Raw genomic sequence first — 18433 nt, 5'->3', positions numbered from 1 at the left:
TTTTTGGGCGTATATACCATGTGCCTCGATGAATTTTTCGAAACATTTACCATGAGTCTGATGATGATGAGAATGAGAGGGGTTGGTTGATTCTAAGGACGATTGGTAGTCCACGTAAAGGTAAAGTTGCGCTCCAGCCCGATCGATCGGATCCACTAAACTAGCTTGGATTTTTCTTGTTAAAATCAGAGTTTATTATTGTTCTCGGGCCACCTTTGGACCCTTCGACATTGGATTGATTCATGATGCCTTGATATTCCGGGCCGAGTCGTGCGTTCCTTCGGCTATTGTTCCATGCCTGTGATCACCACCATCCACTCCCACCAAGCACCGATCATTAGTCAATTGATTTCTGGCATATTTCACTATTGAATGAGGGGCAATTGTTCTGATCAAGAAGCACTCTTGATACCCATCGATTGTGAAAGGGTTGAACCCCCCTACCCCCTCATTGACATGTGGAATTGGATGCAATGGTCAACGGCGTCCCCATAACCATGGAACCACCAACCACCTCTCATCACGTCGCAAAGGTTGTAAGCATGCTCGCTGGCCTTGATCACTCAACCGACGGACAACATCAGCAGCAGTGAGGAGAAGACCACCGTCTCATGCAGCTATTTAATCTAATCACCCTCCCCCTTCCATAATGCATACCTACTAGCCGCGCGACTCGATTGTTAGGCACTTTTCGACGTTCCTGTCAGGGAACCACAGCAGCAGCAACCATAACAACAAAAGAACAATAACAATAATAACAATACACCCCCACGTTATCCCTATCTATCCCCACGCTTTCCTCCAGTTGGTGCGACTCATGTAGCTGCCAACAATGCATACACACATAATGTACGTACAGCTTATCTCGTTGACTTTTCCCCACCATACTCCATTGAACCAAGAGGCACGCATGAAATCGCCCCCCCCCTTGCATCCAAACAAGTAACATTCGATTTAGGTTTCATCCGCCCTGCCGTTTTGACGGCCGAGGAACCAAAGAACCCCCAAGCAAGCTCCAGGGGACGGGAGGGGGAAGAATCTTTGGTGGTCGTCGGGCTGTAGTTCCTCTGCCATCGTCATGGCTGCTGCTTTCTCGGATGTAGGTTCATGGCACACGGTAGGTAGGTAGGTAGGTAGGTAGCATGTGGATGTTCGTATGCAGTGTAGCTCTGTAAGTAGCCTTAATCTTTTTGTCTTTTTTGTCCCTTTAGATAAGTTTCATTTACGAGGCAAGGCTAACATGACTTTCACTCCTGAAGAGGAGTCTCGAAAAACAAACACACCCCTCCCCCCAAGCACAGCACAACCCCAAATTCACCTTGCATGCGTGCAAATCTCCCACCCTTACCCCCCAACTTCAAACTTGCCTTATCTACAATGCCCACTCTGAATGCACTACACCTTAGCCCCCCCCCCCCCCCCCCCCGCCCAAACGCAAGTGACTGAAATAGGGGGCTTGAGAAAGAAAAAAAAAACACCCTCAATCAAAAAGAGCGGCGATTACTTCCACCCCATTCCTCCCACCCCTACCCTACGTATGTAGCCCAGCAATCCACCAACCGTGGACCGTCACTGGCTGTAACACGCCTCATAGATTGTAGATCCATGCCATGGGCACGCATGCCGTGGGGGGGAGGGGGAGCCGGAGGGGGGACACCAAGACTCTCGCAAGCGAATATCGGCCGGGGCTCGTGTGAATGGCTCTCCACCTCCAAGTTCTATCACGGGCCAGAAAGACGAAGCTCGAAGCTATCGCTAGCGTTCCCAACCTCCAGCGAGGCATATAGCTCACTGCCCGTTCACTCTATGGAGGGATCCCTTCTCCGATGACCCGGGGGCCCAAGTGATTGTCTTTGCCACTGTGTCAAATAATTAGTTCTTCAAGGCATCTGATCGAGGATGACACCGTGTATGTCATATACTCGTCGCACCGAGTGGTTCAGATATCCGACTTCTTCCGCAGGATACTTGTACATATGAGCTCATTTGCGAGCCGTCGCGCTTGGGACTTGATAGCCTATACCGTGGGCCGGGCTCTCGAAACACGGTAGTGAGAGAAAGACGGCACGAGTTCTGTCTCCCGGCGGCAGTCCTGCAGTCTATCATGGTGAGCGAATGACTGACTCATTCTCCGTGCCGCTCTATCCGGGGCCTGGGTGTTGTGACATCTGCCAGAAGGTCCGGCTCCGTGAAGCATCACCTCGAGGGCCCTCTGTGCCTGAGGCCGAGGGAGATGTCATGCCTGTCAAAGAATTGTCGGAACATGATGTCATTTGACTTGGAAACCATCATGGGTGACGAAGAGATAGTCATATGTATTAGCCAAATCGATCTCCTTCTGCCTGAGTATCAGTTTGGTTTCAGCTGGTAGAAGTTGACTGGCCGTGAGATTCTGATATCAATACTCAATGAGAGCGAGAAGCCCGAAAGCCTTTCATTGCAAGTATACCAGCTGAAAAGTCATTGTTTACACTAGTGGCCACGAGACTCAAAGCTCTGCATGTATACTCGAATCTGAGATCTGGTCAAACTGGACTTTCACTCCTGTCCACTACAAGATATATGTATCTACTTATAAGCTATATGCCAACAATGCGATGTGATTTTGCAGATGGAGCTAGATCACACATGCACTAAAGGTCATGATACATAAATCTTCAAAAGTCCGGCGATTTTGAGGTCCTTCTTGTGCATCATGTATATTATGAGGTTACAGCTTTCACACTAGTCACTGCCTGCAAATTGACTACCTCCTATCGAAATCCATATCATCGAAGTTACCAGATACATTCATGCTAAGATATCCACCCCCATCATCATACAGCTGTAGCACATGCTAATTGAAGCAATGACAGTCACTCCACTCGATGCACAACCCCCTAGGCCAGCCGCGATACCTTATATCCTGGACCAACCGCCGAGAAGCCATGGACATTTCTCGAGCGGTGTGTAGGCGCAATCGCCTCTTCAGCCTCATCGACCCCAAGCCTCGCGCGCATTCGTCGCGCGTATCCTCGGTCATCTCCATCGAAGTCAAGACTCTCACGCCTCCAACGTGAGCGCGATCTTTCCACTATCGGTACAGGATCAGGGCTCCAGCGCCTCGGCCGTGGTCTGACCTCCGGGCTCTCGATCTCCCTCGTCTGGAGCAGTTTCTCGCACAGGAGGGCGAAGTCCCCGTAGCTGGACGCATCCGCGATATCCGCCCAGTCGCGGATGTTGCTTTCGCTCGCCCCTGCTTCCATGATCAGAGCCCTCTTTGTATGCTCCTTGATCGACTGAGTGACTCTCTGTTCCAACCTCTTCGCGTCCTCGACCATGACAGCCGCCCGGTCCGCAACGCCCAGTATCAATTTCAGCTTCATCGCTTGCTCGAGCGACATGATATCCGCCAGTGGGGGGACCAGGTACGCGGGCCCCTTTCTGGCTGTCACCGTGCGTGGGATGCCGAACGAGAAGAAATGGCTGGCTCTCGCGGACAACGACGCACGTAGCTCGAACTCAGCTTTGCATTGGACCACCAGAAGGAGGCGGACTATCTCTGGTAGTCCGCTCTTGCTCCCTGGCTCCTCATACAGCCGCCAGGAGGCGTGCATCCGGTCTTTGACTGCCCCGTGGATTATCCGGACGCCTTTGAAGGTGGACTTTCTTCCTTTGGAGCCTTCCATGCTGATGTTGACGCTGGACGGTCCGCCGTTTCCGTTCGCCCCAACCGTGAACTTCTGTCCTGTGGTGATTTCCTGCTCCGACACTTCGACCCGGTCAGCCTGCGGCATGACTGTGCGGATATTGGGCGACGCTTTTAGGTCAGTTGCATGGAGGGCCACGTCGACTTCTGCATACCGAATGCGATGTTTCAAGGAATGGGGCTTCATGAAGTTGAGTTTGAGCTGGATCGCATGCATCTCCTGGCCCTCGTGAGATGATGAATGGATTGACTCCATTTTGGCGTCGCAGTAGATGTCATGACCGTCGTACTTGGCCAAGATATAGCCGTCGCCATTGTCCCGACATACGCCATCCCAGTGATTCTGCCCCAGCATTTTCTGCGCAGAGTCTATTTCAGAGCCTACCGCCATGTCCTCAGTCGGTTCCAATCTATCGTCGCTCGGCTCGCTTCCTGTCTCTGTTTTTCTTAGTCGCGGTATCTCGTGGCTAGACACGCTTCCTACTTCGACCTCCTTCGGCTCTAAGATGATACTTGTAGATCTCATGATACGCAGTCTGGCCCGAGGAGAGACTGAACGCGATCGCGCTTTGGAAAAATTCTCGGTATCAGCCTTCGCCTCATAGTGCTGTAATAGGCGCACTATACTCGCCGACTGTCCTGTGCTAGAGGCTAGTTGCAAAGCCGTCAGCCCATCGGAGTCCTTGACGTGTACGCTAGCCCCATGTTCAAGCAAAAGCCACATCACTTGCTTGAAGCCACCGAGGCAGGCGAGATGGAGTGCCGTATTTCCATCAGCATCTTTTGCGTCGACATCCACCTCAGGCCGAAGCAGCGCATGCATTGGTCTGGTCCACCCCGCTTTGGCAGCATAATGCAGCGGCGCCCTCCCCTCCGGGTCCACTGCATTGACATTTGCCCCGTGATGAAGCAGCGTATTCAGCATCTCGGATTGATGGCGAGCCAGTGCAAGATGTAACGGCGTGCGCCCGGAATTATCCCGGGGATCCGCCTGAGTTCCATATTGAAAGAGCAAGTCGACCATACCTTCGCGTTCCTGAATGCAGGCATGATGCAGCGCTGTTCTTCCCTTATCGTCCGCGGCGTCGACATCGGCGCCCGCTTCAAGAAGGCGTTTTGCGATGTCGTAATTAAAGTGGCTGCAGGCCAGAAGCAGAGGCGTCAGACCCTCGCTGCCAAGGCGGTTAACATCTGCGCCTTGATCGATCAAGAATCGTACAAAATCATTCGAGTGCTTCATGACAGCGATGTGGAGCGCAGTATCTCCATTCAGGTCCAGAAGGTCGATCGCTGCTCCTTTGCGGAGTAGCACCTTCGCCGCTTCATAGTTATCCTCGTAAGCCGCTTCATGAAGAGTCTTTGGCTTGTATATCCCTTCGATTTCGGGGTCACTGTCAGTATACATATATATCTCGTTGTTTGAGTCGGTCGCATCACGGTCGATCCTTCGCCATGTTGACGGTCTCTGCCTGCTGTGCTCGGAACTGCTTCTTGAACTAGACATCGGTCGACAAGGCTTCAACTTCGACTTTGCCTGAGAGTTCTCAACGCTATTAAGAAATATATTGCCGTCTGGGGACGCAGAATTTCTCAGCCGGGCTGCTGTATGAAACAGCGCGAGGCTGAGAATCTCCGATGAGACCAAGCAGGCATCCGTTAGGCTGAAGACTTGGCTTTCCAATGGGATTGGCAGTGCTGCCTTCAACTAGTACAGTACAGTTAGTACTAGTAGTCACGGCCCGAGCACTCAGCCTAGTTATTGAATGATTGTTCGATTAGATAAGCGCATTCGGTGAACTTGGTGACTCGACATGACTCAAACTAGCATGGACGGTGATATAGTCGGTGGGGTTGCCAGGAATATGCTCCTGGCCCTATATAACCAAGACTAAGGCATTTTCGCTCAAGTGATAGCGAGATCGTTCTAGGTTCTCTTGTGAGCGTGCCTGTCGTGGCCAACCCGGGAATCTACTTTTATCGGAAAGTTTTTTGATAAGATAAGTTCCCCCGCCACGTGACTGCTCCACCGATCGGAGTCACTCAACTTTTTTTTCTGCCTCGTCCTTCCACCCCTCTTGCGGCATCGTTCACGTCTGTCGTCACCACAAATTCTACGGTCGGTCGCTGCAAAGATGAAGTACGTTCTGGTCTCTGGAGGTAAGTTGGAACTCATTGTCTCCCCCGGGTTGATCTCTGTCCAAATCCTCTAACGGGAAACTCCTCAATTAGGTGTCATTTCCGGCGTGGGCAAGGGCATTATTGCCTCCAGCACCGGTCTGCTCCTCAAAACTACTGGTCTTACGGTTACCAGTATCAAGATCGACCCTTACATCAACATCGATGCGGGCACTATGGCACCTACCGAGTCAGTATCTTGAGATCCGGCTTTCTGGTGCTGACCCCGTTTATTGACATCCCCCAGACACGGTGAGGTCTATGTCACTGATGACGGCGGTGAAATGGACCTTGACCTTGGCAACTACGAGCGCTACCTGCTCACGTCGCTCACTCGGGACCACAACATCACCACGGGAAAGGTGTACCAGGATGTCATCAACCGCGAGCGTATCGGCCACTACTTGGGCAAGACCGTCCAGGTCGTGCCCCACATCACCGACGCCATCCAGGAATGGATTGAGCGCGTCGCCCGGATCCCCGTTGACGAGTCCCGCGCCGAGCCGGACGTCTGCATTATCGAGCTGGGCGGTACCGTCGGAGACATTGAGAGTGCTCCCTTCATCCACGCCCTGAGCCAGCTGCAGCGTAAGGCCGGCAAGGGCAACTTTGTCCAGATCCACGTCTCCTACGTGCCGGTCATCCCCCCCGGACCCGGTGGTGAGCAGAAGACGAAACCCACACAGAGAGCCATCAGCGACGTGCGGAGTGCCGGTCTCAGCCCGGACCTGATTGCCTGTCGCTGCGAGCAGCCCCTCGAGGCGAGCACGATCCAGAAGATCGCCAACATGTGCTCGGTCGAGCAACACCAGGTCATCGCTGTGCACAACGTGACGACGACGTATCACGTCCCCCTTCTGCTGGAGAAGCAGAAGCTCATCAACACAATCACCCAGATGCTCGATCTCACGCCGATCCAACCCGCCCCCGAGCGGATCGAGCGCGGCAGCCGCATGTGGAAGGACTGGGTCGACCTCGCCCAGGGACAGGATTTCCTGCACGACCCGGTGACCATTGCCCTGGTTGGCAAGTACACCTCCCTCCACGACGCCTACATCAGTGTGTCCAAGGCCCTCGAGCACGCCGCCATGTTCTGCCACAAGAAGGTCAAGATCATCTGGGTGGACTCGTCGCACTTGGAGGACGGAACCGCCCCCGCCGACTACCACAAGGCGTGGCATTCCGTATGCACCGCGGACGGTGTTCTGGTGCCCGGTGGCTTCGGCAACCGCGGTACGGAGGGTATGATGAAGGCCATCACGTGGGCCCGGACCAACAAGAAGCCCTTCCTGGGAGTCTGTCTGGGTATGCAGCTGGCTGTCCTGGAGTACTGCCGCAACGTGGTAGGCATCGAGGACGTCGGCAGCGAGGAGCTGCACCCGGCGGCCGAGAACCACGCCATCGTCTACATGCCCGAGGTCGACAAGGGCAAGCTTGGCGGGACGATGCGTCTTGGCAAGCACCCCTGTATCTTCCAGGAGAACACCGAATGGTCCCGCCTGCGGGGCATGTACGGCCCCTCGGTCTCGCAGATTGAGGAGCGCCACCGTCACCGCTACGAGGTCAACCCGGCCATGATCGAGCAGATCGAGAAGGCCGGTCTCACCTTCATTGGCAAGGACACCAAGGGTGAGCGGATGGAGATTGTCGAAATCAAGGACCACCCCTGGTTTGTCGGCGTCCAGTTCCACCCGGAGTACCTGAGCCGTGTCTTGAGCCCCAGCCGGGCCTTCCTCGGTTTCTTCGCTGCCGCCGCCGGCTGCCTGGACGAGGTCTCCAAGGCCGTCGTCCAGGGCCAGCGCAGTGTTGCTCGCAAGCAATAGGATGCAAACCTTGTGGATTACGAATGGGGAAGAAGCGGTACGACTAGTAGCCTTGCGGGAGTTCCATTGGGAGGGATTCTGATGATGGCAATCATAACTTACTTTGCTTTCTGGGCGTTGTGAAAATATAAATTTGGTAGTTAGAAGGCCAGTGTGTGTGTGTGTGCGTGTGTCAAATGCAGTTTGTGACTTATGAGTCCCGTTTTGCTGTATGTACTTAATGTCGAGGAGCTGTCTTCTCCTGACGAGGTGAATAGATTTCAACTTAGTTGTTTCGCAGCGTATGCACTTGTGGGTTCCATCTAGAAGCCCGCGCACCTCGTGTATAGTCTTCTCAAATCAACAACACTGGACATTATAGTCAACTGTGTACCCACGCCGCAGAGAACGTGGACACTCTCCCACCTTGATTCGACTGGTTACATTCAACCTGAGGAACCGATGCGCATCTTTGTTATTTTGCAAGATCAGGATCTGGGTCGACGCGCATTTCCGATCGCAATTCGGAATGTGGGGACGTGGTTACTGGGTGAACCCAGGTATTTAGTCGCTGTCAGTAGCAACATGAGCGAGTATTAATGACGCATGGTAAGAATGCGAGACAATCAGCATCTCGCATGATCATTGCTCGTGAGCTTTGTTTGCCTCGCGGGATGAGAGTGCAAGGTAGGTAGGTATAAACCACTTTGTCTCTGAGCCAAAGGGGTTCGTCCCGCGGGTTTGGAGTTTGTAAGAGGAAAAAGAGAGACAACCCGTGTTACCTATATATATCTTAGAAACTACCCATCGTAATTTCCACAGGTGTGGGTGTAAGTGTGGGTGGTAACACATACATTGTGAACTGTGGAGAGGCCCTTTGCGTGATCCCTTAAGGTCAAGTTACTATATATATCGACGCCGCCTTGATCGTAGCCGTAGTGTTGTTGTTTTCTGGAACTATCACATCGAATGCGACAACCCCAGCAAACCAAATAAATCTACGCTGTCATATGTCGAGGATATGGGGAATACGACAACCGTCGCGTGATATTTCCCCTTTCCCCCGCAATAACCTCACTTTGTTCTGGATGCTGGTGGATGTGGCTGCTGTCAGGGCCGGGTTTGGTGCCAACGGTTACGACGGAGTCCAAACCGTCGTTGTGTTTCACCAGTAAGAGTGACAGATGGAGACTGTCCAGTCTGACAGGTGGTTCTGATGTCACATGCGCTTTTTTTTTTTTTTTCCGTTCTGGTTGCTGGTGGTTGGGGCCAGCACTGCTGCTGCATGTTTAGACAGTATAGTCGGAGTACACAGATAGAGACAACAATCGATTGTGTAAAGAAAGAGATCTTTGACCCATGATGTAAGTATTCGAAAAAGTTTTTTTTTTTTTGTTTTTGTTGTGGTGGGCGCGAGTGGATCATTCAGGTACGGGGGGCATTTTCCTGCTCCAGTCGGTATCCGGAGTTTCCGACATGTCTTGAAGAATGTCTCACTCCACCAGTTCAACACGGTGTTGTGTTTGTAAACTCAGAGATACTGCTGTTTGTACATGGGATGGTGACTGGATTTTTGTTGTTTGCTCCTCTTTTTCACTTATTTGTTGGATGTGGAGGTGGTCTTACCTGATAGTCTTGGGTAGTACTGGTGTACCTAGTATTATTGTACGAAGTCGAGTCCAAGAAGATGGTTCAGGGGGGCGAGCTAAAAAAAGGCCAACGTGAAAGTGGTTCAGGGACAGTCGAGGTCCGATAGGCGGAGAGATGGAAATTACCAGTTGACCAGCAAACTTACTCTGGTTAGTCTCTCAATAGTCGCCCTTGCTTTTCCCGACCGAGCGAAAGTCTGGACTTGGACGGAGTCCGACTAAGGACTAACTAAGGACTAAGTTGTGCCTAAGCGCCCTTGCGCCTCGTTCCTGCTGCCGTCCAGCCCAGTTCACACTGACAGACAGACACTCCCCTACTCTCTCGCTCTCACTCTCGCTCTCACTCTCGCTCTCACTCTCTCCATTCAAACCCTTTCTTCCCCCCCCCATCTCATTCACTCACTCACTTTTCTGCTTTTCTTCCTTTCTCCCGTTCTTGTTGCTAATTCTTCATTCCCCCAGCGACGACTTCCTCCCTCCTCCTCCTTCCCCCCCATACCAACCCCTCCCCTCATTCTTCCTCCTTCCTCATCTTCCTGCAACACCACCGTCACGTTCTCTTTCCACCTTTAGCAGGTGTCAGCTTCACTCTTTCAGCTGCTCACCTTGCTGTCCGTTCGTTCGTTCGTCCGTCTGACCCCCAGCCTGGTCGATCTCGATCTTCCCAGCGAGATATCACCGACCACACGCCTAACCACCAACCTCGACCAACCGACCCCATACATTCTCTCTTTTGTCCTAACGACCCTGAGTCCTTGATTAGCGTCTCAGCTGATTCTTGTCGCCATTCTTTCGTCAGACGATCATTTGTTGGAGACTATCCTAGGTGATCGCCCTATATTCTACCACCGTTCCTTCGCAGTCACAATACGGCCGTCGTAGAACGACATCGATTTTTTGAAACCTACCTGTCACGAACACCACCTCGTTCGTCTACCACTTTGGACCGGATCTCTTCGAAAGCCCGAACCGGAGACACTCCTTGAACCCATATCACAATGTTGAACACCATTTCGAAGCTTGCTGCCCGCGATGATAGCAGTGATGGGCTGTCCCCCGCCATGGTCGACCTTCTTATCTCCCTCCTCGTGCTCGTCCTGCTCGGTCTTGTTCTGATCGGTGCTCTGCTCTTTTTGCGTCGCAGACGGGTGAGCCGTGACCACTCCGACCTTCCCGTTCATAACGGGCAATGCGTACCCAGTCACCGCCGCTTCACAGTGTCCGCTTCGCCCAATGCTAAGACGGAGTCGGTCCTTGTCTACGATGAAAAACGCAGCCTGATTGAGAACTCTTCGAGTCCCCCGCCTAGCCCCGTTCCCGAAATTCGCATTACTTTCCCGGAGGAGGAAGATGAATCTGGAAAGCGCAAGTCCGGCCGTGTGGTGGTGGTGCGGATTAGTGAGGCGGGCAGTGTCGGCTTGGAGCCCTGCAACGACGAGTTGCCGCCCTATCAAACGAGCGATGCGGAACGGTTCCAGTCCTTGGATATCGAGCGCATGGGTGGGCTCAAAGAGAAGGAGGCTTCCGCTCGATGGAATTAAGAGACTTGCCGGTGAACATGACGCGGCCATTTGGTACTACCATTCGTTATCAATCGATTCCCTCAAATGACCGAACCCACCTGCCGTCGCCTCCCTGCACGATACTCGAAAAAAAACATCACGATATCCCACCAACCGCTTGTTTCGTTTCCATATCCATATTTGAAGACTTCGATTTGTTGTCCTCCGGGACCATGCATATATGCAAAGTCCTCCGTCCTGTTATCGTCACCATGCCCAGCGAAACCCCTTAGTCTCCGCCGCCATTTCTACAATCTTCCTCACATTGGTTGGGCGAGCAGGAGCCCCGAATCTGCTAGGGGCCAATCGCTGGGTTACATTGTGTACAGCAAAGGGGACGCTGGCTCTTCTTGATTCATGCTTCTCTTTTTCTCCCTCTCATCCTTTTCGTAAGGCGTTCGATTCTTTTGTGCTTGGTCACTTCGGTACTTCTCGCCCTGCCACGTTTCTAGGGTCGAGAAGTCGTTCACGTATTTGGTTTTGTTGAATGTCTCTTTCGAGCCTTCTGCATACTGTTTCTTCTGCCACTTTACTATTCTTCCACCACTAGCTCCGAACCTTTTCTTGTCTCGGTTTGTCCCTCAAGGGTGACATGCAGCTGGGTAATGTATGTAACTATTTTCGAAGCATCGGGCGGCTTGTTATTGGCCCGTCTCGATGAGTTTCTGGCCACTCAGGTACATGAATTTTGACTCCCATCACTCCTTCGAAGACAGCTTGTCCAATATTCGATATCTAGATTGTAGTTGCGCATCGTATTCGTTGGGGTGGTAGCATAAGGGACGCTTTATCTCTATTGAAGTATACGCGATGACGACATTCGTGTTAGCTCGACCGGAGACTGGAACTTCCCGAGTCGAGACTTAGTTGTTCTTGAAGGTATGGTCGTAGAACCCATGGCCGTTATGTGGGGTAGTCACCATCTCCCTATCGAGAACCACGGCGAGGGCAGTGGTGGCGTGGAGCGTCGTCCCGGCCCCGCTACGTCGCCCTTCTGATCTGATGACGATGGCGTGAAGCAGCCCTCGACTGCGCAGTCCAAGCCGAGTCAGGAGAACCTCCAAGCTCACCTTACTAGCCGAGTGTGGAAGGAAGCCCGGGGTTCAAGGTTCACCTGAGCATTGCGCGAGGTCCACGGTATAACCCCCTCCATCCCCTTCAAGGTTCCCACGTCCCCGGTCTCTTTCTTTCCTTTCCCTTGTCGAGTACCCAGGGCCTGGGATTCGGGCTGAGCGAGCAGTTAGGTGGAGCTGCAGCTGTGTCGGTTTCTTGGTCTTAGGGGCAGAGCAAGTCCAGGCAGTCCCGGTCCCGGTGGGACTCGAGCTTTGGCAAACCGTCTCTGTCGGTGCTGCGCAGGTGGTTGTTGCATGTTGGATGTGTACATGTCCAGTCCAGTACTACGTACCGTACCGTACACAAAGTGCGTTGTTCCAGTCACTCTGTGGCATGGCATTTGATCTAAGTTAGCCATGCCCCCTCCCGGACCGCGCGCGGCTGGGTTTGGACTTGGACTTGATGTGCCGTCTGTCTGGGGAAAGGGTCATGGGCTGACTCGCGGTGATTTGCGCTCGTGTATGTGCTGCTGTCCCCCTCCGCTTGCTCCCTACGGGGCAAGAATTCTTATCTTATGTATATCGGTGGATGATGATTCGATTCTATGGGTAGAGGGAGTAGATACCTTTACACGGACCTTGTCAGCTGAATGATCCGGACTCAGCGTGCCTGTACTGCTGGAATCATGTGAGCTAGCTACAGCGAAGTATCGACTTTTCTCTTCAATTGAGCACAGTAACCCGATTCCCTGGACGACATAAGATGCCAGGCTTGACCAACCGCACTACATAGTGTTTGTTTCCAGTGTGTGTGACAATGGAACAAAACCTAGCGTCAAAAAGTTTCGAATCCCTGAGCAGGCTGAAATAGACAGAAATGGGGGCTTGAGAGATTCTTTTTTTTCGAGAACAAACAATCGAAGAACAACTTTTCTTGCACGCTGCATGGCAAATGGGGGTATTTACAAGAAAACACCGCAGGACATAGGAATAGGATAAGATAGAAAATAAAGTTAAGATATACATTTCGTTCATCATGGCAGTGGTGTGGGAAAATAAGAGACATAGATGATAAAGAGAAAACAAAAAAAGGGAGAACCGATGTCACGGGATACCGAGCAGGCTTTCCTCCATTCTGCATGCTGGATTGAACAATAGAACCTTTCCACCTGGAGACCGGATCGCCGTTGAGATGTCTCATCGTGGCCGGAAATAAGCCCGATGATGGGAAAGACTAACTCAGCGTCCCCAGCGGGAAAAGTCCAGGTTCTGAAGGATGTTCGCATCCGCTGCTGCGTTCCAGTCCATGGAGAAGTCACTCTTGACCGAAGCGGCGCGGGTCGGGAGTTCCTCGGAGAAGATGTTGGCCTTCGTGTTGCGTCGCTGGCCCGGGTAGGTGGCTTCGGTGGTCTCCGGGTTCTGCGCCTGGGCGCCGAGGGTGCGCTCGCGGAGTCTCTTGATCTCGCGCAGCCGGTTGCGCCAGGATGAGACGTGCTCGCCACCTTGGCTGTTCCAGACGAGGGAGAGCACCGAGGCGTTCAGGGCAAGGATCCGCACAAATGCCCCAAGGTTCTTCCCGGAGATGACCTTGGGCACGGCGGCAGGCGAGATCTCCGGGAACCCGGGTTTGCTCATGACTTTCACCTGGTAGAATAGATTGTCGAAATTGCATCCCTTCAGGTCGGATACTCCCGCCTCTTCTGTGACCCGGCAGATGGGATTGATGACGATGTTCACAAAATTGAATTGCGATGGCACCGTGTTGAAGTTGAAAGGCGTATTCGACCGATTGAACACGATATTGACAAAGTCGTTGCCGAGGTGACGCTTCTTGTTGATGCAGGCCGGATCGTGATCGAAGTTTGTGGGCATCATTGTCGCAACGTGGAACACAATTTCAGTCACCCGATCCCTCCAGGCATAGGTGGAATCACCATCGGAATCAGCATGTAAGCCCTGAGTATTGAAGCGGGCACCCTGGAGAGGAACCTTGGTTCCAAGCTTCGACAGGAAATACTCATAGTCGGCGCTACCACCAGTGTTGGACAGAATCTCAGCCTCCGTGGTTTGGCCATTCTCGACATACAGCACGCCAACCTTGTGCCCATCCACAATGTCATTGCGGTCAAAACTGCTGAGGGCCCGCCGGGTCATGTCATCATCGGGTAAGAGGATGGGCTGCATAACGGTAGGTGTCGGGAAGGCCGTGGTGGTCAGCTGCAGCATTACATGACTAGGTAGAACGGCAGTTCGCATGGCGTCAGAATGCAGATGGGCATCAGGAGCCGCGGAGACTTGGTGAGCTAGGACAGGTGCGGTGCGTTGCTGATACATCGCGTACGTGGTACCTGATGCCTGCCTTTTGGTCACCTGGGTTAGGCCAGAGACCCCGGCTGTCTCAACAGTCACGATACTCATGCCGACAATCCAGGACTTTTTCGACGCGGGACCATCTTCAGGAGAGGGTGGGAATGTCGGGTACGGGATGGTATCGCCGAGATCTGAGAAAGCGGCTCTCTGCATCAAATCGATAAATACTTGACTTTGTTCTTCAACCGTTTCCTTCCCATGCTCATCCTTGAATATGAGTCTGCTGGTGATCCAGTTGACATGTTTCGCTCGGTCTTGCAGCTTGAGAGACAGAAACCAGAACACCATGACATGGTATGTCAATGTGTAGATGTACTTGGACATTCCATCCTCTGACGACTCCGGGAGAGAATTCAAAGACCCGGTGCTTCCAAGTCTAACAGCGCCAGGGGTGACTCGGGTAGGTGAGTCTGTCTTAAACCGACTCTCTCTAGAAGTTTGCAGGAATCGAATGCATATACCAAAGACGGTCCGGATTTCTTCGTCTCGCAAGTTGACATAGACCTCAGGTAGGCGGGCGAGAAGGGCCAGGAACTCCAGAATATGGACGGCGAGATTAGACATCGTAATGACTTTGGACATTTTGTCGAGAATTCCGTTCAATGACTTTGTCACCGATAAAGGGATTTCATGGCAACAGACAGATAGGGCATGGATGCAACCACGAGAAGTGCCACCCCAAGATCCGATGATACCCATCATGAAGGCGCGCACAAGCTCATCTTCTTCGCTCTTGGCAAAGTGCTCGTGATAACTGATCAAAGCGCATAGAAACTCGAATATGTACCCGGCAACATCAGTCTTCTTAGTGCCAGTGGACGGTGGCGGTTCACGAAAACTATCGTTCTTGACCTGATCACATAAGACACTGCGCAGCAGCTTGATCTGAGGCACAGCGTTGCTGAACAGATCCTTGTTCTGTAACTGAGCTGCCAAGTGGGTCAGCACATAGCTGTAGATATCCCAATTTGTTTCGCGCTGCAAGAGTGATATGACCGTCTCCAACCACATGTTCGCCTTCAAAGCTACCTTCTGTGTCGGGTCCGATTCGACCGGACTGGATGCATTGGCGGTCGCGTAAGCGTAGACATAAGGGCTAGCCTCAACCGGAGGTTCCTCTGGGAGGACTTGGGGTGTGGAAAATGTCCAGGACGGGGGCGTCGGCTTGGAGGATCGAAGGGGAGCAACGGAGTTCTGTCTGGCTGACCTGGAGAGAAGACTGCCTGAGGGCTCTCGTGGCAGGTGTCGACCGGCTGAAATGGTTCGCCCTTGGTCGTTGTCGGCACTCTGGTCACCAGTGAAATCTTCATGGGGCTTGGAGCCAGCGTCAAAGCTTCTACCAGACACGTGCATCATGAAATCATCTTCAGGAGTCGAGACAACAGTAATAGACCCGGCGGCATCGCATCGCAATCTGTAGAGTAGTTTGAGAGATGTTAGACGCGAATCTACTGGCCATTCAGGAGACTGCGCTATCTTCAGCAAGGCCTCAAACACTGTGGTTGCCTTGTTTGCCGACATGTTAAGCGTTCGCAGAAAGATTTTCACAAGTCCAGCCGCACAAACATTAGCTAGAGACGACTCTAATACACTAGTGAACGATTGACGGTCAGGAGATAGCGCGGTTGGCTCCGAAGCCGTGAGACTTTCCTTCTCCAGGTCCTTACTCATGGGAGAGCTGAGGACTTGGATTAGCTGATCAAATGATTCCTGGTTGTTGATTGTGATGGAAATGGCAACCAGAAAAGCGAGCAGTGATTCAAGCAGCATTATGTCATCCTCCTCATTCAATTTCTCCAGCATGATCTTGAGTAGGCCTTTCTCTTCAAAGTAGCCAAGTGACTCGGGACTGTCAAAAGATTCCTTCAGTGTCTCTAGCGCGGTGACTCGAACCTCGGAGGACTTGGTGCGTGAGCGAATGAAGCAGCGAATCAATCTCTGGGAATGCTGTAGCCAATTCTCATGCCCAGGAGAACAGAACCGCTCCTCCCGCATGGTCTCGAGAACGAGCTCAGCCTGTGGAGGCTCGATAAAGCGACAGGCGTTCATGAGGAAACGTGTTGAGTCTAACCGTTGCTGTTTATTCAAACGATCCCAAAGAGATTCAAGGACAGATGCTATCTGGATGGTGTTGGCAAGAATACTGGATTTGGAATCATCAACAACGCTGCCTTTAGGAGTGATTTGTTGAGAGTCAGAGAGTGTGGGGCATGGTTGCTCAGGTTCATCGACAGCCCTGGCCGAACACGCATTCATCAGGTCGACGAACGCGCCCCAGTCCTTTTCCAGAGCCACTTGGACAAAGTCTCCCTCCAAGATGTTCAAACATAAATCCAGGATGTCTGCCTCCAGCCGACCATCATCCTTCACCGTGGCGCTCCTCAAGCAGTCAATTAAATGCTCGAAATGTAGTTCTGGAATCCCGTCCTGGCCGTGTGCACGAATTATGTCCGTCAACACATACACAGTTCCCCGCACAACGTTGAGGTTCCGACTCTTTTCTTCAGAACATTCTGTCAGGAATGTATATAGCTCGTTGACCATATCAACCTTTTTCTTTGACTTTGCCAAACTTCGAACAACTCTTGACGTCGGACCTGACAGAGGTTTGACAGAGGCGTGAATGCTGCACAAAACTTCAAGCAGAGGAATGAAGCTTCCATCGGGCACGTCTGCGTAAAGAATGACCGCATCGAATACGCTGAGTGAGTTCTTGATATCTGCAGCAACGCTTGTCTTTTTGCAAATGATGAAAAGTTGTTCTAACAGTGCTTGTACTTCTTCACTGGTAGGGGGCTTCCGCTGAAGAGTGATAAGATCGACCACAAACTGCAGAACGTCATCCAGAACGGCATCGTCGAAGGCGTGTCCATTTGTCTTTCCCGGCTTCACCTTTCTTGCTTTCATCCGAACGGAAGAGATAACCTCATAAAGTGGAACAAGGCAGGCAGATATCACGGGAAAGACAGAAGAGGCGGCGAATTCCAGTTTCCTGCCATGGTCTGATAGCGTTATCAAAGCTTGAACACGGGCTGGTGTGACATCGCTTTCTGAAGGACTTGATATTGACTCGAAGATCGTGCGCCGGGCTGCTGGGGACAGATCTTGTCGTGCCGCGACAGCTTCGAGCAGCAGCGAACCACTGCGTCGAGCCTCTGGGGAGCTCTCATTCTGAACCAGATATGCTCCTGCTTCCCATAGAGCAATAGCTTGTTCCGGAGTGTACCACTGAACCGACTTCGCAACTTGTTCCGCCTCCTCGATAGCATGCCCTAAATTCTGCTTCTGGGTCAAGATTCGGAGTGCCGCATCGAAATCCCGCGCACCCGAGGTGTCGGATGAGCTGGAAACCACGCTTCCACGATGCATTGATGCTTTCTCTCGCCCGATTAAGCTTTTATCGCGCTCATCCGTTGATTGTGAGGCCCGAAATTACTGCTGTGTGCGAGTGACACCAAGGAAAACGACCTGAGGTGAATAGTCCTAGGGAATAGGAGACGTCGGCGAGAATTGCTTTTGAGTTTTGAAACTGAGAGGGAACTGCAGCATCGTCAGATTGCATGCGTTCTTATAGACTAGAGGGCTATATTTGGCTCTTCAAGGCAACGGGTCGTATAGCTGGCGGATGACTGGTTAGCAACGGGCCGTGACTGGGAGTTACAGATGCCATGGTCAGCTGAAGCAGGCAAAGTCTAGAGCAGTGTTCCACTTCGCACGCATTCTCACATCACATACCATTGGTAGGTCACATGAAGATTCGAACAACGCTTAGAGGTCCGCGAATGGTTATGAGGCTTGGATCGGGCGTTACACTTAAGAACTGTCACGACCTCTTTGAATCGATAGACAAATATACCCCGCAGTAGAAAGCTAGGGTTTTCTGCGGCGGGCAGTGACTATATCCTCAAGTATGAGGAGAGCGGTCTTGCACAGACACAGCTGAGTGAAACTATAGTAAACAATTAAATGAAATTAGATTATATCCAGAGCAAGAAAGTGCCAAGCCACTTTTCCCCTCAGAGCATCGATGATGATGATCTGGCGGAGGTCGGGAAGGGTTTGATCCGCATGATCACCTGACCCTGAATAGGCAAAATCACCCCGCGGTGGGTTACCTTTCACCGCCTAGATTTTG

At 52.2% G+C, this 18433-nt stretch overlaps 5 protein-coding genes across 5 annotated transcripts; 3 read left to right on the top strand and 2 right to left on the bottom strand.

The window, feature by feature from the left end:
- Window positions 1-2879: 2879 nt before the first annotated feature.
- BO66DRAFT_321173 (ankyrin repeat domain-containing protein) lies at window positions 2880-4712 on the bottom strand (the record flags this gene model as incomplete). The annotated part of the gene is made up of 2 exons (XM_025643708.1): window positions 2880-4209; window positions 4324-4712. 2 exons carry the CDS (start codon window positions 4710-4712, stop codon window positions 2880-2882), a joined length of 1719 nt encoding a protein of 572 aa, XP_025504716.1.
- A 929-nt stretch (window positions 4713-5641) lies between these two features.
- On the top strand, window positions 5642-7686 carry BO66DRAFT_372826 (putative CTP synthase; the record flags this gene model as incomplete). Its single annotated transcript, XM_025645512.1, has 3 exons — window positions 5642-5845; window positions 5918-6053; window positions 6111-7686. The coding sequence occupies exons 1-3, from the start codon at window positions 5821-5823 to the stop codon at window positions 7684-7686; spliced, it is 1737 nt and encodes a 578-aa protein (XP_025504715.1). The 5' UTR covers window positions 5642-5820.
- A 2626-nt stretch (window positions 7687-10312) lies between these two features.
- Window positions 10313-10855, top strand: BO66DRAFT_321365 (uncharacterized protein; the record flags this gene model as incomplete). Its single annotated transcript, XM_025643718.1, has 1 exon — window positions 10313-10855. The coding sequence occupies one exon, from the start codon at window positions 10313-10315 to the stop codon at window positions 10853-10855; it is 543 nt and encodes a 180-aa protein (XP_025504714.1).
- A 1395-nt stretch (window positions 10856-12250) lies between these two features.
- Window positions 12251-12616, top strand: BO66DRAFT_74078 (uncharacterized protein). Its single transcript, XM_025653558.1, has one exon. It carries the CDS (start codon window positions 12346-12348, stop codon window positions 12580-12582), a length of 237 nt encoding a protein of 78 aa, XP_025504713.1. The 5' UTR covers window positions 12251-12345; the 3' UTR covers window positions 12583-12616.
- Window positions 12617-13066: 450 nt separating this feature from the next.
- BO66DRAFT_74076 (putative GTPase activating protein (Tsc2)) lies at window positions 13067-17875 on the bottom strand. The gene has a single exon (XM_025653557.1). The coding sequence runs from the start codon at window positions 17665-17667 to the stop codon at window positions 13168-13170; it is 4500 nt and encodes a 1499-aa protein (XP_025504712.1). The 5' UTR covers window positions 17668-17875; the 3' UTR covers window positions 13067-13167.
- Between the last annotated feature and the right edge of the window lie 558 nt (window positions 17876-18433).

This window comes from Aspergillus aculeatinus, assembly GCF_003184765.1.
Source record: "Aspergillus aculeatinus CBS 121060 unplaced genomic scaffold BO66scaffold_20, whole genome shotgun sequence".
NCBI lineage: Eukaryota > Fungi > Ascomycota > Eurotiomycetes > Eurotiales > Aspergillaceae > Aspergillus > Aspergillus aculeatinus.
The sequence above is the reverse complement of the archived record's forward strand: the minus strand, read 5'-3'. Positions and strand labels throughout refer to the sequence as shown.